Raw genomic sequence first — 21,749 nt, 5'->3', positions numbered from 1 at the left:
ATCAGTGATTGTTGCATTACTCGTACCTAGACGTTCTGATTGTGCGCTCTAACAATACGTTCTAATCACACCGGTGTGATCATACGTTTCAGGAACCCCACCGGTGTGATCATACTCTTCAGGGACCACACCGGTGTGATCATACTCTTCAGGGACCACACCGGTGTGATCATACGCTTCAGGGACCACACCGGTGTGATCATACTCTTCAGGGACCACACCGGTGTGATCATACTCTTCAGGGACCACACCGGTGTGATCATACGCTTCAGGGACCACACCGGTGTGATCATACGCTTCAGGGACCACACCGGTGTGATCATACGCTTCAGGGACCACACCGGTGTGATCATACGCTTCAGGGACCACACCGGTGTGATCATACGCTTCAGGGACCACACCGGTGTGATCATACGCTTCAGGGACCACACCGGTGTGATCATACGCTTCAGGGACCACACCGGTGTGATTGTATGTGTCAAAGGGTTAAGATTTCAACTTACACAGGTAGGCTGTTCCAATAACATTTAATGTACACCGATCAGCCACAACATTATGACCACCTGACTAATATTGTGTAGGTTTTGCCACCAAAACAGCCCTGACCCGTAGAGGCATGGACTCCACTAGACCTCTGAAGGTGTGCTGTGGTATCTGGCACCAAGACGTTAGCAGCAGGTCCTTTAAGTCCTGTTAGTTGCGAGGTGGGGCCTCCAAGTCAACACCTTAAACTTGTTGTTGTGTTCTTTAAAACATTCCTGACCCATTTCTGCTTTGTGGCAGGTTGCATGATACAGCAGAATGAGGCCAATGCCATCAGGGAATACTGTTGCCATGAAAGGGTGCACATGGTCTGCAACAATGATCAGGTAGGTGGTACTTGTCAAAGAAACATCCACATAAGTGGTAGGACCCAAGGTTTCCCAGCAGAACATTGTCCAAAGCATCACACTGCCTCCGCCGGCTTGCCTTAGTTAGTGATGTGTTCTCCAGGTAAGTGACACATGCACCCGGTCATCCATGTGATATAAAAGAAAACATGATTCATCAGACCAGGCCACCTTCTTCCATTGCACCATGTTCCAGAACTGATGTTCATGTGCTCATTGTTGGCACTTTCGGCATTGAACAGGTGTCAGCATGGGCCCCCTGACTGGTCTGCGTCTTCGCAGCCCCATACGCAACAAACTGCGATGCATTGTGTGTTCTGACACCTTTCTATCAGTACCAGCATTAACTTTTTCAGCAATTTGAGCTACAGTAGCTCGTCGGTTGGATTGGACCACACAGGCCAGCCTTCGCTCCCCATCCTTCGATCCTTATGCTTGCCCATTTTTCCTGCTTCTAACACATCAACTTTGAGGACAGAATGTTCACTTGCTGCCTAATATATCCCATCCACTGACAGGTGCCATGATAACGAGATTATCAGTGTTATTCACTTTACCTGTCAGTGGTCATAATGTTATGGCTGATCGGTTTAAATGTCATTTTTAGATTAGATTACATTCAACTTTATTGTCATTGAACAGTACAAGTACAGTACAACAAAATGCAGTTAGCATCTAACTACAAGTGCAAATAGAAGAGGGCAGACATTTTACAAGTATTATGTTGTGTAGATTCTTTATATTCTTTATGTTGTGAATATTCTAGGTATGTTGTAAAAATTATTGTGTAGTTGTTATCTTTTCTAATCTATTGCAAGAACTTTTATATTTGATAAGCCTATATAAAGATTGATTGCACTGTGATGTTTAAAATAACAAAAACAATCAGAGAATAGGCTACTGTGTTGTAGAGAAAATTCAATGTGGTACACCAAGTTTTTCAGATGCACACCAAGGCTTTTTTCTGTCTACACTACTGTTTGTAATGTATTAGACATTTTGGTAGCGCATGTAATGTAACATCACATAACCTCACAAATTATACGAATGTGGGGGCCATAGATTTACATATAATAGTTTACGTATTACAATGAGACCAGGTTGAAGAGACAGACGTCAGTATGTGCAAGGAAGGAGATTAACACCTAATGGGAAGCAAATGTCTAGAGTTAAAATAAATAATGAGATAGCTAGTGTGATCCCTGCTCAAGGATGTTTAGGGTTATTTAAGTATTATGTTTAGGGTTAGTTGGACATTATGGTTAGGGTTAGTTGGATATTATGGTTAAGGTTGGTTGGATATTATGGTCAGGGTTAGTTGGCTATCATGGTCATGGTTAGATAGGTATCATGGTCATGGTTACATTGGTATCATGTTCAGGGTTAGTTGGGTATCATGGTCAGGGTTAGTTGGGTATCATGGCCAGAGTTAGTTGGGTATCATGGCCAGAGTTAGTTGGGTTTCATGGCAAGGATAAGTTGGGTATCATGGTCATGGTTAGATGGGTATCATGGTCATGGTTACATTGGTATAATGTTCAGGGTTAGTAGGGTATCATTGTCAGGGTTAGTTGGGTATCATGGCCAGAGTTAGTTGGGCATTATGGTCAGGGTTAGGTGGGTATTATGGTCAGGGTTAGTTGGGTATCATGGCCAAAGTTAGTTGGGTATTATGGTCAGGGTTAGTTGGGTATCATGACCAGGGTTAGTTGGGTATCATGACCAGGGTTAGTTGGGTATCATGGCCAGGGTTAGTTGGGTACTATGGTCCCGTTTACATTCAGATTAGATATTTATGGGAAGAGTGGTAGCCTAGTGGTTAGGATGGTCCAGTAACTGAAAGACTGACTCCTCAATCTGTCAAAGTGTACAATATGTCCCTGTGCTCCTTATCAAAATGCTTAAACGTATTTGCTTGTTTGTCGCTAAATTACTAACATGTGTAAACATGTTAAAGCTTAAAAAAAGAACAAAAAGCTATCTACATACATTTAAATGTATGCCCTAGCCAACTTCCGCTATATTTAAATGTGTGTGCCTGTGCATGTGTATAAAAGAGAGGCAGAGATCATGAATGTATGTGTGATTTTTCTAATGGAGCCCTTCAGGGGAAGTTAATTGCAGTTTTCAGGTCATTTGCAAGAAAGCCCCCAATTAAAGGAATCATAGAGTGCCTTTCTGCTCCTCCCCCGTACCGGCACACATTTGATCAGCTGTGTGTCATCTCTCCTCTCCATTCTTTTCTTGCCTTTTCTCCCTTTCTATCAGGAATCAGAAATAATGATACATTTTGAACACAAATAAGTAACCCGGGCAAAAGCTTTGTTTGAAGACGAAGAAACGTGTGTACAACATCAGAAGCTGCATTTCAACAGGAGGGCTCTGCCTGCTGGGAGCTTTTCCATTATGAGTAGTGTGTTTAAAACATCACACAAGTAACAGTGGAGCTTAGTAGCTAAAGGCATGGGTGTGCCCCTGTGTGTGTGTGTGTGTGTGTGTGTGTAATGTGTGATTCCTATGCAATAGTTAGTGTAAAATGTAGGATGTTACAACACGTTTTCAATATTTTACAAAGACATCACCTCTCTTTCACTCTATCTGTAATCTCCTTCTCTCTCAGTCACTGATACCTCCATTCAACCCTCCCTCCCTGTGTTCGTCCAATAAGACAGTGTTGTGGATGCTCGGTGCTCTCCTCTATTAGGAAGTGACGTGGAGGGTTACTGTGCAATGCAGTGTCTCTTAGCAGAACAGGGGGAAATGAAATCAGTTGGAAGGCAGGTTTGAGGCAGGAGTATGGCCAAGTCAGGGTGCGTGTGTGTGCTCACTATGGACTGGAGTCTCCCTTCTGCAGTGGGAGAGAATTAGCCCTGGGTCAGCGCTGGGCCACACCTGCTCCAGATTTAGAGGGCACTCCGACAACTCCCTCTCCGCAAGGGAGCTGTCCAGACTTCATATCCTTGGTGGTGTGAAAAGGGGTATACACAAGGCAATGAGAAAAGGCAGGGGAAGTTGTGAGATTGTGTGATGAAAGGGGCAAGGTAGTTTTACATTGCAAGCTGTTATATAACCCGAATAATAACAGCACGCCAGGTTCCTGTTTTTGTGTGTTCTTCTTCACCGAGAGTACATTGAGGTGGACATACCTCTGAAATTCAAAGGAAATAAACATTAAACACAACATGTTCTTGTTTCAATCAATCAATACAAAATGTGATTTTTTACATCAGCAGTGTTCACAAAGTGCTTTTTACAAAACACCCAGTCAGAACCCCCAAGGAGCAAGCAACAACAGTGTTGAAGCACAGTGGCTAGGAAAAACTCCCTAAACGGGTCTGAAACTTAGGTAGGAACCTAGAGAGGAACCAGGCTCGGAGGGGTGACCAGTCCTCTTCTGTTTGTGCCAGATGAACATTTTAAGAGTACTAATTTGAGTAATTAATAAATGCATGTGGGCTTTGTCTGGAGTCTATAAAACATAAACCAGGTCAGAAGCATGACCAGATGGATAAGTACAGGCTTAACCCGGGGCGGAGGAATGGTCAGCGGAGTGGCAGCTGGAATCGTTAGATTTTGTCTTGATCTGCAACACCACCAGGAGGACTTTGGACAGGGGCAGCAATGAGTCTTTAGAGCCTCCTGAGGTGTGGTCCAGGACCTCATGTCCTCCAAAGTTTAGACGGAGCGGGGAGACCAGTAAAATTTAGGGAGCACATTCCTCTAACAAGGATTTACAATGGAGAAGGGGAACTGACCCTAACACCTGGCACAATAACATAGCAGCGTAAACCTCGGGGCTGAGACGGCGGGGTCCAGTGACACTGTGGCCCTATTCGGGGGTAACCCCGGACAGGGCCCAACAGGCAGGAAGTCAATCCACCCACATTGCCAAACATCACCCATAGGGACACCAACCAATCGCAACTACTCTGAAAGAGGGCATAGTATCGCCCACAGAGTTCACTCTCATTGCACAAGGACAGCAATACAGAAACAACAGTAAGCCAGTGACTCCGGCCCCGAATGGCACTGGAGAGAGGGCATTCCAGTGGAGATGAGAGCCTGTCTGGCAAGACAGCAAGGTTGGACAGTATCAAGCCTTTCCGGTCACCTTCCCACCCTTGGGCCAGACTGCACTTAATCATACACCATGCTGAAGAGATGAGTCTTTAGTAGACACTTAAAGGAGTCTGCGTCTCTCAGTTTAAATGGCAGATCATTCCACAGTAGTGGAGCTCTATGGGAGAAACACCTGCCTCAGGCTGTTTGCCTAGGCCTGCATCTTGTGATCTTAGGATACATGTAGGTATGTATGAAGGTACCTATTCAGCGAGGTAAGTAGGATTAAGTTCATGTATTGCTTTATAGGTTAGAAATAAAACCTGGTGTACATTGGTTGTTGTGGTGTACAGGGGGACATTGTGGGATGGTTTTGGTTACAGTGTATTGTTTGGGGTGCATTGAGGTACAGGGGATGTTTTGGGGCATAGGGGATGTGGTTGTGTGGTTTAAGGTACAGGGGGATATTGTGTTTCTTTCTAAGGTACACATGGAAGTTGTCGGGTATAGGGGAACGTTATTCTTATTTTAGGTACAGGTGGAAGTTGTGGGATGCTTTGGGGTACAGTGGGATATAATTGATGGTTTGAAAGCTGGTCTACCACAGGGAGAGAGGCTCTATGATCTATCATATTGTCACAATAGAGCATATAGAAATGTTTTGTTGTCAGAAACAGCACATACACTGTACAAAAATATAAACAAACGTTTCTCCTTTGCTAATGTAATCCATACACCTGACAGGTGTGGCATATCAACAAGCTGATTACACAGCATGATCATTAAACAGGTGCACCTCGTTTTGGGGACAATAAAAGGCCATACTACTATACAGTAAATGTGCTTCTTTTTTTTTTACAACACAGCCACTGACGTGTCTAGCTTTGATGGAGTGTGTAACTGGCATGCTGAGTGCAGGAATGTCCACCACAGCTGTTGCCAAAGAGCTGAATGTCATTGATATAAAATAAACCCCCTCTAATGTTCCTCAGCGAGATCATCTAAGATCAGCCACATACACAGCAGATGAAACTGTTTGCACAACCAAATAATTTCTGCACAAACTGTCGGAAACTATCTCAGGGAAGTTAATCTGTGGTTTTTTTTGTCATCTAGAGAGTCATGACCTGAATCGTGGTTTCACTTGTACCAGGCATACGGAGACTGTGTATAGAGTCATGTGGGCTACTGGTTTGCGTGAAGCGAATAGTGCTCACACCAGACATGCCCCTATCTTTGTTGAGGTATCGGTGACCGACAGATTCATATCTGTCGGTCACCAGTCATGGGAAATCCATAGATCATAATTCATTTTAATTGACTGCAACTTCATACAATCTTTGAAATGTTTGCATGTTGCATTTATATTTTTGTTTAGTGTATATCTACTGAAACAACAACGGTGGTGATTTATTGAATGCTTGGTGCAATGTGTGTCTTGTCCCTGAAAATGGATGATGTAGAATATGGGCTTCCTTTGCCTCCAAGTCTTGCTGGTTCCCCTCTCACTGTGTGTAATTAATCCGACTGGCTCTGAGCCTACCTCGGTAGAGTGTGTGCAATGCAGGGTGTTGGGATAAGAGCAGGCTGGACTGAGACAGCGAGAGATGCTGTAGCTGTCTGGCACCTGGAAAAAGAGGCTGGAGATGGGAGGGAGGAGGAAGGTAAGTGAGGGCTGAAACTGCAGCGGGAGAGAGAGAGAAAGAGAGGGAGGTGCTGATGGATTTAACAAGTGTAATTACAATTCCTCTCTTAAGATGAACATTTCAGAAAAAACAGGGCTGTGATACATTTGGCACGCTTGCTTAATTGACTACATTATTGATGAGGGTGCCGGTATTACATAATGTATATTACATAGTGAACAGAACAGTCTTTCACTCTCCTGGTAACCTTCAGTCTATCAGTGTTTAAAGGAGCCCAATGTGATGCTGAAAATACAAGGGTGTGAGTTGTCTGACAAACATTGAACTCCAAAAGTATTCAGACAGTGACAACTTTTTTTGTTTGAGGTTCTGTATCCCAGCACTTTGGATTTGACGCAATACAGTGATTATGGGGTTATAGTGCTGACTGTCAGCATTCATTCTGGGGTATTTCACAAACCATTTAGAAAACACCAGCTGAACTCTAGAGGCAGGACTGCAAGGTGCAAAAACACTACAGTATGTAGCCTCAAAAGCAAGGTGATCAAATAATCTGAATACAATTCTGCATTCATTTTAAATAATTAAGGCAAAGTTGAAGGCAAAAAGTTCCCAAAAATATCATGTACTGTAAATGGCTGCAGTACAGGCCTGACAGAGAATTTCCAGGGAAGATATCCAGCATTAGGCATATTTAGGGTTTGCAGACTTTGCATGCAAATGATAGGTAACCAAGATCTGACTACTTTATTGGACATTATAAATGCCTAATACTATTGGAACACTAAACTGTTGGGACTATTTACCAAATATCTTCTGTAATTTCTAAATAGTTCATGTGATGTGGATAGAAATGTCCTCAAATTAAAGATGACTGTACTTTAAATGTAATATGCTGGAATACAGAGCCCAAACAACTAAAATGTGTCACTGTCTGGGGACATTCAAGTTGAACAACATTCTGTAGTAAAGAGACATCCAAACTGTTCTCAATCATGACATTTTATCTTGCCAAATTGTATTCTGTCCTTGATGTAAACAGGGTACTATATGTAAAATATATATTTTTTAGATACGTGTTGTCATTTAATGTCAGTTTAATTCAGACTGACAGTGAAGGTTTATTACATAGTGAGAACTGAAAGGGTGCCTTATGCAGCATTTTCCATATTGAAATACCAGATAATAACTCTTAGAAATCATCAGTTAACAAAAGAGTCTCTGGCAGATTGTCAGGACTGACACTATCCCCACTGCCATTGTTGCAAGTACAGTGAAGAAGGTCGGGACATTCGTAGGCGTGTACTTCCATGAAGGTGTGTGAGGTGAGGGCCAATGACAGGCTTTGGGTGCAGGTACACCGAGTGCTCCAAACACGCCTCAATTATTTCTGAAGAAGCGCTGGCAGATGCAAGCCTCCACCAGTGGAGGAGATTCCAAAATGAATAAGAAACAAAATTATACAGACGCGGAGCAAGCATCAGATGAGTTTGGCATTAATTAGATGGCAACAGCTAAAGTTTGAAAAATTGATGAACAGTGATGCATTTGGCCACTTTTCTCCTGGACAGTAAGGTAAATTATGTAATTTAGCTAGTTAGCTGGAGGGTCAAGCAAAGCTATGTGTAAGTTACTGCTAGATTGTTATTTTGCTAGCTATCATACTGCCGATAGGTGGTGCAAACATTCTTAATGGACTTTTAATAATTAACTTAGGACCCAGCCTTTTCCTTTAAAGTAACTATTTATTTTAATAGTTATATGCACAATACTATAGGGCAGGAGTGTTACATAAGCATATCCCCAAACTACCAAAGGGACATCAAAAGACCACCAACTCCCCTGAGACAAGGCTGAGTATAGCCTGCTAAACCTCCTACCACACAAGCCAGAGGAGGCACAAAAGAAGGATATTGTCAGTGACTCAACCTACTCACACTGAGTATGGCAAGAAGCATGGCATGACGGGATGCACAATTGTAGGGCTATCTTGAGAGAGCACAAGTAAGCCAGTGACTCAGACCCATAACAGGGTCAGAGCAGGAGTTCCCAGTAGAGAGAGGAGACAGCAAAGGTGCTTTCCATTCACCTTCATACCCATGGGCCAGACTAAGATCAATCATAGGGCCTACTGAAGAGATTAATCTTCAGTAAAGATTTAAAGATTGAAATGGAGTCTGTATCTTTGCATTGATTGGCTGATCATTTTAATTAACTCTATAAGTGTGGATTTTTTTTCTGTCACATTTTTTCTGTCACATTACAAACATTTTCAGGTTTTAGCAATGTTATTGGAATATTTTGAAATGTTTGACAAAAGAGAGCTAAACCTGCATAATGCACCTGCTTCTGTTGAGTTGTGGAGGCAGACAGTCGGTAGTTGAGTCATGAAGGCAGTAAGTATGTAAGTAAATAAAAAATATTTTTTTTCAATCTTACCTCAGGTACTGCCTACCTAAGGGAACGTTTCTGTATAGTATTTGTCTGTGTAGTGAGTTGTCATGAAATAGCCATTTAATGTTTAACATAGGAGAAAAACGCACAGGAGGTAGCCCTTCAGTAGTTAGGTCAAAATAAAGTCCAGTAAAAAGTTTAAACGGTTTAGGTTTCATTATTATTTTAGTGAATTGATATTGATATCTCGCGTTTTCCATGCTTTAGTATCAGGGAAACTCAATTGACAATGAAGGTTAAATTATAGATAAGCATGTGTCAGGATGGCCGAGCGGTCTAAGGCGCTGCGTTCAGGTCGCAGTCTCCCCTGGAGGCGTGGGTTCGAATCCCACTTCTGACAGTGAATTTTGGTTAGGCTAAGGAATACATTTCTGCAAGTACTGTGAACTCAAGAGGTTATTTAAGGCAGTGAAATCACTGTAGTATTTTCAACGTAAAATTAATTTAGTGATATTCTAAAAGTAACAAACAATGTATAGAAAGCATTCATATGTTTATGAATATTTGTATTTTGCTTTCAACTTCATGCAAATTAATGTTAAAACACCATGGTTGTCTTAGATTGCTCCATTTGGATTTATAAGGTTTCTATGACATCAGCCTATCACCTGTGCTATTATCTATGTTCTTACTAGCTTGTTTGTGATGGGTTGGAGTGGCACGTTTATGATGTCATATTGAGTGATATGCTGACAACATGAAGAGCAACATATATTTGTTTAGAATGTTAGTCTTTGAGTAAGTGGATATTATTTACATGTTATAGGTTAATATTGCAATTGAAACATTTTGTTGTGGTCGAAGTTTTTTTTTCTAGAATTTTAATCTTTGAGAAATTTGGAGTAATGAAAAATAACAGGTGAGTAATACTTTTAATACCTGCAAATGGCAAATAATCGTGACACCAATAGGATGTACTTCGGTGTTTTTCAAACCATGGCTTATGTTTTTGAGGAATTAGATAGCACCTGTGATAAAGTACGTTTCTGAAAAGATTTTCAGTTAATTATTATTTATTGAATGTTATTAGAGATTATACATTTGTCCTTTTTTTAAGTAAACACTTGACCTTTAAGAGTAAAATTGTAACGATAGACTCTGCTAAATGACATAGACGCTTAAAGTATATAGCACACTGGGTACATTTCTACAACAAACTAATAACGTTGATGTGTAATGGTAAACCTCTCACCTGACAAGGCTTTTAGCATGAAGAAGCAAGACAACGATGCTCTGTGGGGGGAACCCAGAAAGATCCAGAGGGAAAAGTTGGTAAAGAAAACTCAGATTGAGCAGACCAACAAACAAACCTTTTCAGAGCACAGAAGTCTGAAGGTCCTTACGGCATCGGTGAGACGACTTTTGAATCATACAGGGTCTTCAGGAAATGTTCAGAACTCTACTCTTTCTCCACATTTGATTGTGTTATTGGCATAATTTATAATTTATTACATACATTTTTTTGTTATCTATCTACAACCCCTTTTCCAATGAAGTTGGGACGCTGCGTAAAATGCAAATAAAAACAGAATGCGATGATGTGCAAATCCTTTAAAGGTGTGTCTATTTGCACCCGGGTGAGAATAGCCACATGGCAGCTAATCAGCTGTGCGTTTTTCTCACCCAAATAAATGATGCAAAACGTTATGGGTAGCCATGGCAGCCGACGGCAAATGATACTGGTCAGGCGATACTGGCAGATGATTCTTAGTGTAGTAAAGTATGTCCGTCACGTGTTTTGTTGGACGTGGATTCGATCCTCGCAGGGGGCATGGCTTTTACTGCATTTCGTTGTATTGTGTGTGTACTTGTTCAATGTTAAAAACAAGTACAAAAGTTGATAGCTACTTGCCTCAACGGTTGCAGGTGCCTAAGGAGGATTCAATTAAAAAAGCTAGGCTACATTAAACACAAAATATATCCTTTTCAACAACGTTGTGTTTTCCCGCTGTTTGTATAATTTCATTAAAATGATCTAATGTGCACACTTCTATGGTTAGTTATGCCCAGCTTATTTAGCAAATGTTAAACGTTAGCCAAGTATTTTAGCAAACGTTAGCCAGCAATGATGAAGGCATACTGTAATTTTAGCTAACGTTAGCCAGCAATGATGAAGGCCTACTGTAATTTTGCTAACTAGTAGCGTTAGTGCTAGCTAGCTAGCTCCAACTGGCTACAGCTGAACGTGCTTGGCAAAATGTCCTGCAGTTCATCGAAATACTCTGCTGTGTTGCCATTTAGCTATATTAAGTTTTCAACCACGAAGAATAGGGCCAATGGCTCGTTGTCATGATGTTAGCTAGCTAACGTTAGATGGGGACATTGGGGAAGGGGGGATTTACATACATATTATCAAAGTTTCAAAGGTGCATTTGATGACCTGAATTTGACTTTATACATTGATTCTTGTGACATATATGATTAATAATGACTCACAACAGGTAGAACTAATACTAGGTATTCTGGATGTTTTTTGTATTAGTGACATGCATACATAGGCTGTAGTAATAAACCTGAAACTTACAGATGAATGAGTCACCTCACCATATCATGTAATAGTCAAAGTAAATGTAGATCGATGCAAATAGTACTGGGGTGTAATTGGGGTTGTAGGCTACGGTGCAAATAGCGTCTACCATAATTGAAACCCTATATTTGTTGAATGAGAGATGTTTTTTATTTTTTTATTTGTGCCAATGTTTTGAGAAAACTATTTACCTAATGTACATAAGTATTGAGACTCTATTCAGGACTTCGGCCGAATTTTGGCAGAAATCACAGCTTTGAGTCTTCTTGCGTACCAGATTTACACATGGATTTGGGCTGTTTTTCCCACTCCTGTTTGTAGATCCTCTCAAGCTGTGTCAGATTGGATCATCTTTGAACTGCGATCTTCAGGACTTCCCACAAAAGCAGTTCTAGTTTGGGCTTTGGTTGGAACACTCAAGGACATTCTCAGACTTGTCTTAAAGCCAATTCAGCATTGTCTTGGTTGTGTACTTTGTGTACCCCAGTTTTAGTTCTTATGCGCTCTGGATCAGGACCTCTCTGTATTTTGCTCCATCCATACTTCCCTAAATCCTATCCAGTCTCCCAGTCCCTGTCATTGAGAAGCAACTCAATAGCCCGATGCTCCGACCACCATTTTTCCTCATAGTGATGGTATTAGCCAGGTGATCAGTGTAACCTTGTTTTCACTGTAGCCCTTGGCATTCAGGCCTAATAGTTCAATCAGACCATAGAATATTTTTCCTTAGAGTCCTTCTGATGACATGTCATATGCCTTCTGTTTAGCCATTCTACCATAATGGCCTGATTAATGGAGTGCTGCAGAGACTTCCTGGCAGGTACTTCTATCTCTGCAGAGAAACTCTGACGCTTGGTTCAAGTAGCCATTGGTTTCTTGTTAACCTCCTTGACAAAGTCCCTTCTTGCCCAGTAATTTAGTTTGTCCGGATGGTCAGCTCTTGAGGGTTCCAAATTTCCCCCATTGTAAAATGTAGTAGCACACTGTGCTCCTGGGAACTTTCAATTATTTATTATATATTTTTAAATAACAAATACAATGTGATGAATAAAGAAGAAAATGATTAAAGAAGACAATGAATGTAATGAAATGTATTAATGAGGAGGAACACTGCTCTGCAGGCCTGTGATGGTCGAGGGAACCAAGGTACAGGCTTATTTATGCACACTGATGTTCCCCCTTGAGTCTGGCATACCACTGATTCACAGCCAAATATGTTGCTGTGGTTGGGGCTGTCCATGATAGTTTTTGGTTTATCTGCGGGTGTGTGTCTGTGTGAGGTGAGTGTGTGTGGGGGAGTAAGTGTGCCAGGTATAAAGAAAGTTGAAATAGTTGAAATTATGCTAATATAGATAGTTTAGAGATAGATAATGCCTGCTTACTCATGGCTGATCTACACACCCCTACCCCGCCAAATAATATTTTTTACCTTTCCCAGATCCATGCCATCATCTCAGATCCATGCCATCAATCAATCGATCACTTTTATTTTATAATGAGTTTTTTTACATCAGCGTTTGTCACAGAGTGCTTTTACAAAACACCCAGCCTGAAACCCCAAAGAGCAAATAACAACAGGGTTGATGCACAGTGGCTTGGAAAAACTCCCTAAAAGGGGAAAAACGTAGGAAGAAACCTAGAGAGTAACCAGGCTCTCAGGGGTGGCCAGTTCTTTTCTGGCTGTGCCGGGGGAACATTTTAAGTGTACATATTCTAATAAATAATGAATGCATGTGGGCTGTGTCCAGAGTCTGTAAAACAGCGAGTTCTGCTGCTGATATCTACAAAGAGTTCCTTGGATGTAAATGCTTGGTTTTTGCTCTGACATGCACTGTGTGGGACCTTATTTACCCACTAGTGAGCCTTTCAGTTATGTCCAGTCGACTGAAATCGCAACTGGTGGATTACAATAAAATTACAGAGACATCTGAAGGATGATCTAAAGACACAGGTTGTATCTGAGCTCAATTTGGAATGTACGGGAAAGGGTCTGAATACTTTTTTATTTTCAAGGATTTGGCACACACTTCTAAAAGCGTTGTCATTATGAGGTACTGTATGCAGATTGATGGCAAATTTCTTTCACTCAATTATCAATTGAGTTTATAACACCAAATAAGTTGGAGAAAAAGGGACTGAATATTTTCCATGGCACTGTAACTGATACAAACACTGTTAAATAATCATAATGCAGTAAACTGCAACAGGCATGTTTTAAACCATTATACTTTTACCTTCACAGAATCAGAGTGGAGTGCAGCTGAACAGGCCAAAGTCCTCCTCTACCTCCCAACCCCAGAACTCCTTTCCAGGCTCTGTTCTGCCTCCACTGACTATCGGAGGCTCTTCCAGGGATACAGGTGTGAGAGAGCCACCGATCAAGGGGCTCAATGCGATTGGTCTCGGAGAAGACGTTGTCAGAATCAAAGAGAAACAGGTTTCTAGGGATGCCAAGAGGGAACAGTCAGCCACCACTCTAGTTAAGACCACCACAAAGTTTCCAGACATTTACCCACACAAGGTAAGTATCCTAAACACATTAAAATGGACATCTCACAGATGTCATTATAAGTACAATTGTTTTTATCACAGAAAGCTTAGGAATATATAATTCACAAGTGTAGACTTTTTATTTTCAATAATTTCACACAAATTTGTAATGCTTTGTCATTATGGTGCATAGTTTGTTGTTTGATGACACCTTTTCTTTTACTTATGAATTTAATCTATAAAACAACAAAATATGGAGAAATTAAAGGGGTCTGAATTAGGGCTTGGAATTGCAAGGGACCGTGCTATACAATATTCTTGCGATAAACGACGATAAACAGAGTGTAACTGATATAAACACTGTTTATTAATCCGTAACAGTGTAAACTGCAACAGGCATGTTTTAAACCATTATACTTTTACCTTCACAGAATCAGAGTGGAGTGCAGCTGAACAGGCCAAAGTCCTCCTCTACCTCCCAACCCCAGAACTCCTTTCCAGGCTCTGTTCTGCCTCAACTGACTATCGGAGGCTCTTCCAGGGATACAGGTGTGAGAGAGCCACCGATCAAGGGGCTCAATGCGATTGGTCTCGGAGAAGACGTTGTCAGAATCAAAGAGAAACAGGTTTCTAGGGATGCCAAGAGGGATCAGTCAGCCACCACTCTACTCAAGACTACCACAAAGTTGCCAGACATTTACCCACACAAGGTAAGCATCCCAAACACAGTTAAATGGACATCTCACAAATGTTATTATAAGTGCAATTGTTTTTGTCACAGAAAGCTTGGGAATATATAATTCAGTAGTGTAGACTTTTATTTTCAATAATTTCACACAAATTTGTAATGCTTTGTCATTATGGTGCATAGTTTGTAGATTGATGACACCTTTTCTTTTAATTAATAATGAATGTACTCTATAAAACAACAAAATATGGAGAAATTAAAGGGGTCTGAATTAGGGCTGGGAATAGCAAGGGACCGTGCTATACAATTTTCTTGCGATAAACGACGATAAACAGAGTATAACTGATATAAACACTGTTTATTAATCCGTAACACAGTGTAAACTACAACAGGCATGTTTTAAACCATTGTGCTTTTACCTTCACAGAATCAGAGTAAAGTGCAGCTGAGGGAACAGTCAGCCACCACTCTAGTTAAGACCACCACAAAGTTGCCAGACATTTACCCACACAAGGTAAGCATCCCAAACACAGTTAAAAGGACATCTCACTAATGTTATTATTAGTCCAATCGTTTTTTTTCCCCTCATGAAAAGCTTGGGAATGTATCATTCACTGATGTTTGTCAGTGGCAATAGTACTGTTGTGATCATAAGTTTGCATACCCTGGCAGACATTGTGACATTTTGGCATTGATGTTGAACATATGACTGGTCATGTAAAGAAAACTGTCTTTTATTTAAGGATAGTGATCATGTGAAGCCATTTATTAGCACGTAGTTGTTTGGCTCCTTTTTAAATCATAACAATAACAGAAATCACCCAAATGGCCCTGATCAAAAGTTTACATACCCTTGAATGTTTGGCTTTGTTACAGACACATAAGGTGACACACACAGGTGAAAATGGCAATTAAAGGTGAATTTCCCACACCTGTGGCTTTTTAAATTGCAGTTAGTGTCTGTATAAATAGTCAATGAGTTGGTTAGCTCTCAAGTGGATGCACTGAGCAGGCTAGATACTGAGCCATGGGGAGCTGAAAATAACTGTCAAAAGACCTGTGTAACAATGTAATAGAACTTTATAAAGATGGAAAAGGATATAAAAAGATATCCAAAGCCTTGCAAATGCCTGTCAGTACTGTTCAATCACATATTAAGAAGTGGAAAATTCTAGGATCTATTGACACCAAGCCAAGGTCAGGTACACCAAGAAAAATTTCAGCCAAAACTGACAGAAGAATTGTTCGGGATACAAAGTAAAACCCACAGGTAACATCAGAAATACAGACTGCTCTGGAAAAATATGTTGTGGTTGTTTCAAAGGGCACAGTACGATGATACTTGAAAAAAAACGAGCTGCATGGTTGATTTGCCAGAAAGAGGCCTTTAGTACGCCAGTGCCACAAAAAGCCTGGTTACAATATGCCCGACAACACCTTGACACGCCTCACAGCTTCTGGCACACTGTAATTTGGATTGACGAGACCAAAATAGAGCTTTATGGGCACAAAGGCATATAGTGAACAGAATACCATCCCCACTGTGAAGCATGGTGGTGGCTCACTTGTGTTTTTGGGGTTTGTGAGCTCTACAGGCACGAGCAATCTTGTGAAAATTGATGGCAAGATGAATGCAGCATGTTATCAGAAAATACTGGCAGACAATTGGCATTCTTCTGCATGAAAGCTCTTGGACTTTCCAGCATGACAATGACCCTTAGCACAAAGCCAAGTTGACCCTCCAGTGGTTAGAGCAGAAAATGGTGAAGGTTCTGGAGTTTCCTGACCTTAATATCATTGTGCCACTCTGGGAAGATCTCAAACGTGTGGTTCATGCAAGACGACCAAAGACTTAGCATGACCCGGGGGGCATTTTGCCAGGACAAATGTGCAGCTATACCACCTGCAAGAATTCAGGGCCTCATAGACAACTATTACAAAAGGCTGCACTCTGTCTTTGATGCTAAAGGAGGCAATACACAGTATTAGAAACTAAGGGTGTGCAGACTTTTGAACTGGGATAAGTTAATTTTTATATTATTTTTATGATTCTGCCATTCTGTTATGACCTACAGTTGAATGTGAATCACATAAGAAATAAAAGACATGTTCTGCCTGCTCACTCATGTTTTCTTTACAAATGGTACATATATTATCAATTCTCCAAGGGTATGCAAACTTTTGAGCTCAGCTGTATCAACAATTTATTCTCCCTGTTTCACATAGACTGGTTTGCCTACCGTTGGTACTGACCCATCTGAAAATGAGAAAACTCAAGGCAGAATAGAGAAATTGAGCAAGAGAGAGACAGAGGCATTGAGGAGAGAAACAAAGAGGAGGGAGAGAGAGGAAGAAGAGAGGAGGAAGAAAATGACTACTAGAAGTAAAATTGCAGAAATTGAGTCAAAAATTGAAGAAGCTAACAGAATTTCAATGGAAATTGCAAAAAATCTAAACTTTGAATGTGATGCCCTAAAAATGTTAGAGAAGGAATGTAAAACATCTGAAAAGCAAGAGATGGAACAGAACAAAAGAGAACAAAAGGGAAGAGAAGAAGAGGAGAAGAGGCAAATGAAGAAGAGAAAGAAAATCCTTGAGAAAAAGAAGAAAAACAAAGAAAACGAGGAGAAAAATCTGAAAAAGCAGGCATTGGAAAAAGAGAAACTGAGAAAAAAGGAAGGTTAAGGGAGATAGAGGAGAGGAAAGTGCTAGAAAGGCCAAAGTAAAAAAAAAAGAGAAATAAGAAATTACATAAAAAGGAATAGAAAAATAAATAAAAAGGGCCACTATAAATATTTTAATGCACTTCAGGGATAGATATCACGAAGATGGGGTTTGGAGAATGAAGTGGAGGCAAATAGGCTAAGTAAAGGAGTAGAGAAGCTAAGGAGTCCTGCGTAACCCTGTTCCTGAAGAGCTACAATCATCTAGGTTATTTGTCCAACCCCAGTTATAACTAACCTGCTAGATTTTCATCCATCTTATTATTGCAATCAGGGGTGATAGATTAGGGTTGAAGTGGACCTAGACTTCAACTCTTTGGGAACAGGGTTGGGCAGGCCCACGCTGCTCTCCAGACACCACCCCTACGCTCTTCTGCAAGTTCCACTCTATTTTCCAATCCCAGCCTCCTATGCAAACTCCACTCGAGCCACAACTTCAGGCTCCTCAACAAGTTCCACTCCATTCTCCATACCTAACCTCCTCTTCAAGCACCACTTCAGCCTCTACTCCTTCCTGCTCTGTAAGTTCCTCTCTATTCTCCTTTCCCAGCCTCTTATGCAAGCTCCAATCCAGCATATACTTCAGCCTCCTCTGCAAGTCTCACTAAAATCTCCACTCCCAGCATGCGCATCAAGCTCCACTCCAGCCTCTACACCATTCTCCAAAACGAGCATTCTCTGCAAGTTCCACTACAGCCTCTGGGCTCAGCCTTCTCTACATGCTCCTCTCCGGACTCCACTCCCAGCTAACCCTGCAAGCTCCATTCCATTCTCGACTCCAATCCAGCTCTTCAAACTCCAGTCTGGCCTCCTCTATAAGCTCCACTCCAGTCTCCACTTACAACCTCCTCTGCAAGCTCCACTTCAGCCTCAACAGAAAATGTGGGTTTTACCAGTCCAATCCAGCTGCAAGAGGCGCTCCCAACTAAACCGTTAAGTCTTTCAGTATACAAACTCTACATACAGTGCAACATACAGTTAACTTCAACAATATTTTGGTCAGATCAGATTTTGTATCATTAATACAACAATAAGATTTCATCAGAGATTTTAAAAATTAACTTGGAAAGACTCTTTTGGAAAGATTTGAACAATTATTTTTGAATGATTTGAAAAAGAATATAATGCCAAGTCTTAAGAAGTATAATTCCCCATTTCCTATCCAGTTGGCCATCAGTCTGGCTCCTATCTAGTGGGACAACGGTGTCTCCTATCCTGTTGTCCACTAGTCCAGCGGCCTATCTAGTGGATCACCAGTCCAACTCTTATATTGTTGGCCACCAGTCCGGGAACGTATCTAGCGTGCCAGCACTCAAGCTTTTTTCCAGTGGATCACCAATCCACTCCCATCCAGTGTGGTACCAGTCAGTCTCCTATCTAGTAGCCTACAAGCACGCTCCTATTCAGGGGGCCACCGATCCGCTCCTACCTAGTACACCACCAGTCCGGCTCCTATCAGGTAGCCTACAAGTCCACTCGTATAGAGTGGGCTACTAGTCCGATCCTATCCAGTGGGCTACTAGTCCGATCCTATCCAGTGGCCTACCAGTCCGTTCCTATGCTGCGGGCCACCAGTCCATCTCATATCCAGTGGCCTAAAAATCTCATTGTATATAGTGGCCTACCAGTCCGTTCCTATCCAGTGTGCCACCAGTCGGCTTCTATCCAGTGGCCTACAAGTCCGCTTCTATCAATTGGGCCACAAGTCTGGCTCCTATCCAGTAGATCACCAGTTGACTGACATCCAGTGGGCTACCAGTCCGTCTCCTAACCAGTAAGCCACCAGTCCGGCTCCCATCCAGTGGGCCACAAGTTGGCTCCTATCCAGTAGATCACCAGTCCAACTCTTATATTGTGGGCCACCAGTCCGCTCCTACCTAGTACGCCACCAGTCTGGCTCCAATCCGGTAGTTTACAAGTCTGCTCCTATCCAGTTGGCCTCCACTCCGCTTCTGTCCAGTGGTCCACGAGTCTGGTTCCTATCCAGTGGCCTACCAGTCTGCTCCTATTTAGTGTGCCACCAGTCCAGCTCCTATCCAGTGGGCCACCAGTCCGGCTCCTATCCAGTAGGCCACCAGTCCAGCTCCTATCCAGTAGGCCACCAGTCCAGCTCCTATCCAGTAGGCCACCAGTCCAGCTCCTATCCAGTGGGCCACCAGTCCAGCTCCTATCCAGTAGGCCACCAATCCAGCTCCTATCCAGTAGGCCACCAATCCAGCTCCTATCCAGTAGGCCACCAGTCCAGCTCCTATCCAGTAGGCCACCAGTCCAGCTCCTATCCAGTAGGCCACCAGTCCAGCTCCTATCCAGTAGGCCACCAGTCCAGCTCCTATCTAGTACGCCACCTCTCCAGCTCAAATCCAGTAGCCTACAAGTCCGCTCCTACCCAGTGGGCCACTAGTCCACTCCTATTAATGTGCCACCAGTCCGGCTCCTATCCAGTGGGCCACCAGTCCGGTTCCTAACTAGTACGCCACCTCTCCAGCTCAAATCCAGTAGCCTAAAAGTCCGCTCCTACCCAGTGGGCCACTAGTCCACTCCTATCTAGCATGCCACCAGTCCGTTCCTATCCAGTGGGCAACCAGTCAGGCTCTTACCCAGTATGCCACCAGTCTGGCTCCAATCCAGTAGCCTACAAGTCTGCTCCTATCCAGTGGGATACCAGTCTGCTCCTATCCAGTTGGCCACCAGTCTGGCTCCTATTCAGTGGATCACCAGTCCATCTCTTATGTTGTGGGCAACCAGTCCACTCCTATCTAGTACGCTACCAGTCCAGCTTCAATCCAGTGGGCCACCAGTCTGGCTCCTATCTAGCATGCTACCTGTCCAGCTCAAATCCAATAGCCTACATATCCACTCTTACCCAGTGGGCCACCAGTCCACTCCTATCTAGCATGCCACCAGTCCAGCTCCTATCCAGTAGCTTACAAGTCCCCTCCTATCCAGTGGGTACCAGTCCATTCCTGTCTTGTATGCCACCAGTTCCGGCTTCTATCCAGTGGGCCGCCAGTCCGGCTTCTATCCAGTGGGCCGCCAGTCCGGCTTCTATCCAGTGGGCCGCCTGTCCGACTTCTATCCAGTGGGCCGCCAGTCCGGCTCCTAGTCAGTGGGCCACCAGTCCAGCTCCTATTTAGTACGCCACCAGTCCCCGCTCCTATATAGCGTGCCACCAGTCCAGCTCCTTTCCGGTGGGCCTCCAGTCCAGCTCCTTTCCGGTGGGCCACCAGTCCAGCTCCTTTCCGGTGGGCCACCAGTCCAGCTCCTTTCCGGTGGGCCTCCAGTCCTGCTCCTTTCCGGTGGGCCTCCAGTCCTGCTCCTTTCCGGTGGGCCTCCAGTCCTGCTCCTATCCTGTGGGCCACCAGTCCAGCTCCTATCCAGTGGGCCACCAGTCCAACTCCTATCCCGTGGGCCACCAGTCCAGCTCCTATCCAGTGGGCCACCAGTCCAGCTCCTATCCAGTGGGCCACCAGTCCGGCACGGCTCCCAAGAGGCCCTTTCAACTAAAATGTAAAAGCTAAATACAACATAAAATTACCTTAAATAATACTTTGGTCAGATGAGATTTTGTATCCTTGATATAATTTAGAGGGACCGTTACAAACCCTGTGGCTCTAGAAGTCTATGGTAAAGAGACCCGTAGCTCAGTTCTACCTAGTGTTGGGTTTTGTAACTTTCCAGGTACAAAGGAAACGCACAGGTTAAACAGGGACAATACAGTAAATAAGTGACTAGACAACAGGCAACAAAACACAGCAATACATACTCACATGAAACAGAACAAAGTGAAATGTATACGCTAAGACTATGTGGTGTATGAATAAACAAAGGAAGTGTCTGTCTATCAAAAAGGTATGTACCAAGAGTTTCTGTCTATATAACATTATGAGTGAGGGATGAAACAACTGACTGGGTTTTTAAACCAGGCGATGTATGATGTGATTGGGTAATGGATAAAAGGAACAGGTGGTGCAATCAGGAGTTGAGTCCACTGATTGGTCCACCTCTGCAGACAGAAGATGAACTGATGACTGCCAGGTGGGACACATCAATGACAACAATCAGGAACATAAGGGACACCTGTGTTTAGGGCAGAAGGAAGGGAAAAACACAAATACACATACCGGGTACCTGCATGTGTAACAGGGACATGAAAGATTTGAACGATGATCTACTGTTTGGAGAATTGACCATCATCACAAAATAAGTGTCTTTATCCTAAGGTAGAAACGAGTCTAGTGCGTGTCATTCATTTTGACCCCTATCATTTAATAG

The 21,749-nt window shown here is 42.7% G+C and overlaps 1 protein-coding gene and 1 non-coding gene across 2 annotated transcripts; both read left to right on the top strand.

Annotated features, from left to right (window-relative positions):
• Positions 1-9,306: 9,306 nt before the first annotated feature.
• On the top strand, positions 9,307-9,389 carry trnal-cag. Its single transcript has one exon. It is a non-coding gene; the product is annotated as a tRNA-Leu (tRNA).
• Positions 9,390-10,258: 869 nt separating this feature from the next.
• Positions 10,259-20,995, top strand: LOC114829545. The gene is made up of 9 exons (XM_034288202.1): positions 10,259-10,399; positions 13,819-14,097; positions 14,498-14,776; positions 15,182-15,268; positions 16,981-17,321; positions 18,265-18,359; positions 19,344-19,866; positions 20,460-20,556; positions 20,678-20,995. Exons 1-9 carry the CDS (start codon positions 10,259-10,261, stop codon positions 20,993-20,995), a joined length of 2,160 nt encoding a protein of 719 aa, XP_034144093.1.
• The last annotated feature ends 754 nt before the right edge of the window (positions 20,996-21,749 follow it).

The sequence above is a fragment of the Esox lucius genome, chromosome 19 (genome assembly GCF_011004845.1).
Source record: "Esox lucius isolate fEsoLuc1 chromosome 19, fEsoLuc1.pri, whole genome shotgun sequence".
In the NCBI taxonomy this organism is placed as follows: domain Eukaryota; kingdom Metazoa; phylum Chordata; class Actinopteri; order Esociformes; family Esocidae; genus Esox; species Esox lucius.
This window is presented reverse-complemented; position numbering and strand designations above follow the sequence as displayed.

What these genes read in the sequence shown, in the direction of transcription:
- LOC114829545 (XM_034288202.1), top strand. Translation starts at nt 10,259, where the DNA reads ATGAAGAAGCAAGACAACGATGCTCTGTGGGGGGAACCCAGAAAGATC. An exon ending in CAGACATTTACCCACACAAG is followed by an intron (nt 15,269 to 16,980) that starts GTAAGCATCCCA and finishes TGTTTCACATAG; the next exon opens with ACTGGTTTGCCTACCGTTGG. An exon ending in CTTCAGCCTCAACAGAAAAT is followed by an intron (nt 18,360 to 19,343) that starts GTGGGTTTTACC and finishes GTGGGCCACCAG; the next exon opens with TCCGCTCCTACCTAGTACGC.